The sequence below is a fragment of the Diadema setosum genome, chromosome 3, assembly GCF_964275005.1.
Source record: "Diadema setosum chromosome 3, eeDiaSeto1, whole genome shotgun sequence".
Taxonomy (NCBI): Eukaryota; Metazoa; Echinodermata; class Echinoidea; order Diadematoida; family Diadematidae; genus Diadema; species Diadema setosum.
In genome coordinates, this window is record NC_092687.1 from 12,365,719 (window position 1) to 12,373,979 (window position 8,261).

At 38.8% G+C, this 8,261-nt stretch overlaps 1 protein-coding gene across 1 annotated transcript; it reads left to right on the forward strand.

Annotated features, from left to right (window-relative positions):
- Positions 1-1,084: 1,084 nt before the first annotated feature.
- On the forward strand, positions 1,085-6,121 carry LOC140246554 (neurotrypsin-like). Its single transcript, XM_072325896.1, has 5 exons — positions 1,085-1,304; positions 2,295-2,621; positions 4,018-4,248; positions 5,344-5,651; positions 6,044-6,121. Exons 1-5 carry the CDS (start codon positions 1,085-1,087, stop codon positions 6,119-6,121), a joined length of 1,164 nt encoding a protein of 387 aa, XP_072181997.1.
- Positions 6,122-8,261: the final 2,140 nt, after the last annotated feature.

Sequence of the window (8,261 nt, forward strand, 5' to 3'; positions counted from 1 at the left end):
AAGAGATTTAAATAAGACTAAATTGGTTAGGAGAGTCCACTTGGATTAAGTTATACTTATGCATCACTTTAAAGCCGAGACTCTTTCAGAATCTTCTCTTAACAAAAATCCATGTACGACAACTTTAAATTGATATTATGAATGCAGCCTCACAAATGGTTTGTTCTCTTCTGAATTACTTCTCCTCATCGCAGCTTTGAGGTTAACCCTCACGAGACTTTGGGGAGGAATGCTTAGCCTACCCCATCTACCATATAGACGCTGCAGACACGTTGTGATACAGATATAGCTGTTTCATGACTTCTTGCCCTTAAGTTTTTCGATGTTTCATTGTATATTCTTTCATGTTGTACATTCTTGATGTGGGTTGCAGAAATGTGAAACGATGTCTCCCAGCATGTCAATTAAAACCACGAAAAACCACAAAAGTTTTTGTCGTGTGCATATTGTATAAGGATACATACAAGAATATTGAAAAAAAAAAGTGTTTTCAAGTTTCTCTTGCAATGCTTCAAATATTAATTATGTCAACTGTTACAAATGAGTTAAAAGAAATGTCTTACATTAAAAACGACAAAATATAAGATATATAAAAAGAACAAGAACAACCCACAAAATGTAAGATACAAAAGAAAAAAATGTGTAAGAAATGAAACATGGACCTTCCTTTATCTTTAGATGTTCGACACACAGAATCTAGTTTTTGTTTTTATATTAAAGGTAAATAAACTCGACTAATATACAACTTCTACTGAAAACGTAAGTTAAACATGATAGATAACATAATAGATAACGAACTTAAAAGGGATATCAATAAATTGACAATAGACTCTTATGGAGAACATAGTGAGAAACACTCTCGAAAATTCGGTGGTAATCGGATAATCAACAACCGAGTTTACGGGGCGGGGTGGGGGGGGGGGAGGGGGGCTCCCAAATAGCCCAATCTTTTAAGGCGTAACAGCCATTACATGTATTCCTAACTTTTCATCATGAAGGTGCGTATGCTATCTACAACCACAACCAATCATAAATTAATGCTGACAAATCAAACTCTACCTCTTTACTTTTAGGACGAGTGGAAATGGTAAGGCTGGTCGGCGGAGATGGACCTCATGAAGGACGAGTGGAACTACTTTTTGATGGGAGGTGGTCAACTGTCTGTGACGACAAATGGGACCTTGAGGATGCTGCTGTAATCTGCTCAATGCTAGGATACATTGGAGTTGATCGGTCGGTACCGCAAGCCCAGTTCGGCCCAGGCACAGGACCAATCCTACTGGACGGAGTAATGTGCGAGGGTGGTGAAACTAATATACTAGAGTGTCCACACAATGGACTCTGGCTTCATGACTGTACCCATAGCGAAGATGCAGGAGTGGCATGTTTAAATGCACCGAGTAAGAGTGTCTTTACAAAATGAAGAGTTTGTTCGCAAAAAAACAAAACAAAACAAAACAAAAAACACTGATAAGTCCATTTTTGAAGATTTTGAAGTACGGTTTGCGTCTTAAAGTACACAGTGATACCTTTCATATGATATACTAATATTGGTCATTAAAGGTACATTTTTGAAGTTATGGTCAAAAGAGGCAAACATTTTATAATCATTCTCTTTATTTTCTTCTATCTTTTATTCGCAAATATCCCAATTTGACAAATATGGACTTGTAGGTTTTTGCGAACAAACTCTTGTGTTGTTTTGTTGTTCATCTGTGAAGATGGCTGGATAGCCCATATTCATCTACACTAAGCTGGACTCCCATGGGGTCCAGTTGGTTGTGGGGGTGGGACCACTTCACCGGGTTGGACACCCTGCTCTTAGCGATGAATGAATGAAGCGGGATCTTTTACGTGCATGAGCTGTGACTCTCTCGTACACGGGACCTCCGTTTTATGTCCTATCCGAGGGACAGTAGTGTTTTGCCTCTTGCTAGAGGGGACGGTATGTTTACACACAACATTGCTCAGTCCAGACTCGGGTTCAAACCCGGGCCGCGTGATCGTGAGGCAGACGCGCTACCGACAGAGCCAACTCACCGCCCTAATGTAAAATAGCTCTTCAAATGTAAAATAGACAAAACATAACGAATATGACCTGAATATAACTCCTATACCTAATCATTTATCAAAAGTAGATTCATATAGAACTGAGAACAATAAGAGGGATTCGATGTTAACAATTATTGTTCCAAATTACCAAATGGGTTTACGCAATCATGCTGTCTAAGATTTTTTTTTAGCGTAATACTATCTTGAGACTGACATATAACACACTTCCAATTCTTATATAGGAACATTGGAAATGGTGAGACTGGTCGGTGGAGACGGACCTCACGAAGGACGAGTAGAACTACTATTTGATGGGACGTGGTCAACTGTCTGTGACGACAAATGGGACCTTGAGGATGCTGCTGTAATCTGCTCAATGCTAGGATACATTGGAGTTGATCGGTCGGTACCGCAAGCCCAGTTCGGCCCAGGCACAGGACCAATCCTACTGGACGGAGTAATGTGCGAGGGTGGTGAAACTAATATTCTGGATTGTCGTCACAACGGACTCTGGGTCCATAACTGCAGCCATCACGAAGATGCTGGAGTGGCGTGCTCAAGAACACGCGGTAAGAATGTTTTCATAATTATGATATCAAAACAAAGATACATAACAAATGCTAACCTAAAAAGAAAGTTTCATTATAATTACCCTATACCTTCAGTAATACTTCCCAATAGAGCACTACATGAAAAATACGTTGATAGTATTTGTGTAAATAATATAATCTGTAACTATATATATATATATATATATATATATATATATATATCGCAAAAAAAAAATGGATAATTCCTACAATGTACATTCTAAAAAGTTGCTGATAACATCTTATCGTAGTACGTTTACCCTGACAACACAATCGAAAAATATGTGTGGTACATCTTAAAGCCTAGCTGATGTGTGTGCCAATCTCCTTGAGTAATCTGCTTGAATAAAGTTGGAGCAAAGCAGATTGGTCATACGAAATAGTTATGACAAGGACAATGTGAGCACCAAATTTTATGACCGTTGCTCGAAAAAAATGGGAAGTGGCTCGCTCACCAAAAGCTCTGCCCCGATTTATGGTCATAATAGGCTTCAAGTTTCCTTCACAGGTGTTGCACATCTTCTCAAAACCAGTGTGTGCGTGTGTGTGTGTGTGTGTGTGTGTGTGTGCTAACGTAAGCCAGCATTGCTTCACATTAAAGAAGGATATAAGGGGGCCTATAATGTGACTCGCAAGATATGCAACGCAAGGGTTTTAATTCGCACGAGGCGGACCTATGGGCTTTCGCAACACCACGGAAAGTGGTCTTTACCATTTTTGCCGGATGCAAAACATGTTGAAAAGTGCATTGTACAAAATTTCCCACTTTCCTCTTTACGAAGATAACAAACATCCTTATTTGAACCTTACATTTTTTTTTTTTTTTTGCATTCAACGCCAATAAGAAAAAACAACTTAAACTCTGATTTTACAGAATTACAGAAAAAAAAAATATCGGTTTTAGCAAACAACTTCTCTGGAAGTTTCTTCATAAAGTAACTTTGGCCTGCCATATATTCCGAGGATGAAAGATTATGCTTAAAGGGATAGTACAGTATTGGTGGAGATGAGAATTGGGCTTTTAACTTTTTGCGAGATACCAAGAAAACACTAGTACAGAGCATGCCATTTTAAGAGGAATTCAAAGTTTATTTGATGAAAATCGGGTTTGGAATGACTGTAACATCCAAAAACAAAGTGAAACAAAGCGATCGCAGTAAAGTGTGGGTCCCACACTTTATTACAATCGCTCTTTTTTGGATATCTCAGCCATTTCAAAACCAATTTTCATCAAATAAACGTTGAATTCCTCATAGAATTACATGCTCTTTCATATTTCATAAGAGGCTTCTCATTATCTCACTAAAAGATTTTAGAAACCTGAAATTAGGTCTCAACCAAAACTATACAATCCCTTTAATACATTCTCTTACAGAAAACGTACAAATGGTAAGACTGGTCGGTGGAGATGGACCTCATGAAGGACGAGTAGAACTACATTTTGATTGGAGGTGGTCAACTGTCTGTGACGACAGCTGGGACCTTGAGGACGCCCGTGTGGTCTGCTCAATGCTAGGATACAAAGGGGTTGATCGGTCAGTATCACAAGCCCAGTTCGGCCCAGGCACAGGACCAATCCTACTGGACGGAGTAATGTGCAAGGGTGGTGAAACTAATATCCTAGAGTGTCCAAACAACGGACTCTGGCTTCATGACTGTAGCCATCACGAAGATGCAGGAGTGGTGTGTTTAAATACACTGAGTAAGAATTGTTTCATATTTTCATATTATGCCCAATCAGAACAAGAAACATAAACTCTACAGTGGCTCTTTTCTCTTTCGTATTGAATTGAGAACTAGGAAAATAATTTAACGGACACAGTATTTGTTAGAAATGTGTCAAACGAATTTAAATGTATTGTGAACACAAAGTTACATTTTCGTCTCATACGTGAACGTGCATCACAAATCCAACAAAAAGTCGCACCACTTGATTTTACGTAAGGACTCAGAAATGGTGAAAGGAGTCAATCAAGTCACTCTTGACTTTTTTCACATTTTCTGAAAGAGCTATTCTTCTTATTCATTTTTCCCAAGTTTGGGATCATAAACACAAGAGACAATGCGTTCTTTTTTTGTGTGCAGATTTTCTAGAACACCTTTGTTTCTTTCTTCTTCTTCTTTCTTTTTGGCAGAATAGCGTAATTGGGTAAGTCCTAGAGACTTTTTCCATTGTTAAACATGCTTTAAACACTCATCATTCTCAACTCTGATAGATTTTGGAAAGGCGATGACATTTTTGTTAAAATTTAGTGTTAATCGTGGGCAGAGTATGCTTATAAAGCATGCTTGGTTTCAGCTTAATCTGGCAATCCTTTCATTGATGTTGATATGTGGTTCACATCCTGTTTTATTTTTGTTTTGTTTTTCCATTGTGTGGCGGTGACCTCAGCTTTGGAAAGACTTAGCGTTTGAATAGACTCTTCACTTCGGAGTGTCTCTTCTCGGTTCGGTCTTTTCCAGAATATACGTTTTCTTTACAATATTTAGGTTACGGAAATCCATTTGAATTGAGTTTTATACTTATATTGAAGCTTACAGTTTGCTCTGTCAGAATCTCTCCTTAACCAAAATATAAAGAAACAAGAAATAGAATCGATATTACAGGGACTATTTGATGGATTTATGATGCGAGGTCACATATATTTTGAGGGTGACACACAACTTCATGACAAACAACACAGTACCCACTCTCTTACAGGAACATTGGAAATGGTAAGACTGGTCGGTGGAGACGGACCTCACGAAGGACGACTAGAACTACTTTTTGATGGTAGGTGGTCAACTGTGTGTGAAGACAACTGGGACCGTGAGGACGCCCGAGTTATCTGCTCAATGCTGGGTTTCACTGGGGTTGGTTCAGCGGTATCGTTCGCCAAGTTCGGCGGAGGCACAGGACCAATCCTACTGGACGACGTAAAGTGCGGAGGTGGTGAAACTAATATCCTGGAGTGTCATCACAACGGACTCTGGGTCCATAACTGTAGCCATTACGAGGATGCTGGAGTGGTGTGCTCAAGATCACGTAGTAAGAGTGATTGTTTTTTGGCATTCTTGTCATAACCAAAATATAACAAATATGAACAGAAAATGTATCTTTTGCGTAGGCAATATCACTCAGAATAATTCTGTGACGTTATGGACTTACGATTGTAGTTAACAGTGCTTGTTCCTAGATGTTTTGCATGTATTCATGATAAAACTACTCTGGCTTGCCATCTTGCAGATGACAAATAAGACAGTCGCCCATTTTCTTACAGAAACAGTGAAAATGGTAAGACTTGTCGGCGGAGACGGACCTCACGAAGGACGAGTAGAAGTACTTTTTGATGGGAGGTGGTCAACTGTCTGTGACGACAACTGGGACCTTGAGGATGCTGCTGTAATCTGCTCAATGCTAGGATACATCGGGGTTAATCGGTCGGTACCACAAGCCAAGTTCGGCCAAGGCACAGGACCAATCCTACTGGACGGAGTAATGTGCAGGGGGAATGAAATTAATATCCTGGATTGTCCTAACAACGGACTCTTGCTCCATGACTGCAGCCATCACGAAGACGCTGGAGTGGTGTGTTTGAATGCATATAGTAAGAGGTGTTTCGTACTTTTATGCTACAAGCATACCCCCCCCCAAAAAAAAAAAAAGAAAAAAAAATATGTATATATATATATATATATATATATATATGCCTTAAAATCAATCCTTTTTACTTAATCAAGGACTATAAGAAAAACGTGAGGTTGAAAGTAATGGTTCCTGAATATGCCGTAAGTATTTTGAACGTTGCTTATTGTACAATAGCTACAACAGTGTGAAATATACCTTGGAATTATTATTAATGCAACTCTAACTTGGAATGATCATATGAAATATATTTCATCTCCTATTGCTTGTAATGTTGGAATATTATGTAAACTCAAACTTTGTTTATCTTTGGATATTTTGATTATGCTTTATAATGCACTCATCCTACCATACATTTCTTATTGTAATATGATATGGGCAAACTCGGTGTCTGCTAACAATACTATATTAACATTGCAAAAGAAAGCTATTCGTGTATGTGCAAATGCTGGTTATAATGATCACACAGATCCCCTTTTCTTCTGTTTTAAGATCTTAAAGGTAAACGATATCCACACTTTACAAAATGCACTTTTGATGTTCCGCTTTAATACCGATTTATTACCCTCTTTATTTATCGATATGTTCCAGCGGAACTCAGAAATCCATTCCTATCCAACAAAGCATGCAATGGATGTACACTTGAATAACCCCAAAACACTCTGAACACTCAAATCCGTAAGACATGCTGGCCCAGATATTTGGAATAAACTTCCACTTGAGTTACGTGACATCAAGTCTATTTATTCATTTAAAAAAGCAGTGACGAAAATGTTGATTTCACAGTATAGTAGAGGCTACTATGTCATCCTGTGAAATGTTGAGCCAAAATTGATTTTGTTTTCACTAACTTTGTCAATTTGGGGGTGCTGAATCCAAAAAACTTTGGATCCATTTTTTCTGACCACGTCTTCAGCCGCCATTTTGAATTTCAAAATGGCCGCCCTAGCAGACTGTATTTTGACCCATATTTCATAAAGTGAGCATTGTAAAAGCTTAGAATTTGGTGCAAAATGCATGGGTGTGATGTCAGACACTCTGATAAATCTTTGTCTGATATTGTGGATTGTTTGGATACAATTTGTAGGCTGCCATTTTGAATTTCAAAATTGCTGCCATAGCAAGCTGTATTTTTACCCATATCTCATAAAGTGAGCATTATAGAAACCTCAAACTTGGTGAAAATACATCGTTTTAATGCCAGACACTCTGATATATCATTTTCTGATACTGTGGATTGCTTTGTAGAGTTTGTAGGCCGCCATTTTGCAATTCAAAATGGCCGCCATAGCGTTTTCACCCATATCTCAGTTTGCAATTATTGTAGAAGCATCAAATTTCAAGAATGCACATGCTTGTGGTGTCCAACGGTCCAGTACAGCTGTTTCCTAATTGTGGATCATTAGATAGCCCACCATGTTGAAATTCAAGACGGCCGCCATAGAAAACATATATCATAATACTATGGTAAGCGCCTTAGATGAATGTGCCAAAATTGTCCTAGTTAGACTGAATTAATTTCCAGTTCACGCACAATGACAGCCATCTCTCTATTCAAAATAGCCGCCATAGTTTCAATATGAAAGGATGAGGTTCTAATAACGTCATCAAGATATACTGAGGGGCAAAAACTGCGTAAGGGGGGGGGGGGGGACTTACCACAGTCCGATAGTGTGGGCAAGCGTGTAAGCGTTACATCCCGTATAGCCAAAAAAACGCTAAAGCGGTTCGTTTTTGCCTCTCGGGCAACACGTTATTTTGCGTTGTGGAACCTCGTTAATGATTATATTTAATCCCAATCAATGAATATTTGTACAAAAGCAAGCATTGATGCAATTGAAGGTGATCTTCAAAAACCTGATGCTGCCTCAAAAGAATGAAGACAAACAAGGAAAAGTCTCGCAATGGCAAGAAATGCTATGGTCACCCTACCAGGCATCCCATTCACAAGCTTGTGTGTTGGCCATAAACTGAAACACTTAAGGTTTGCTAGA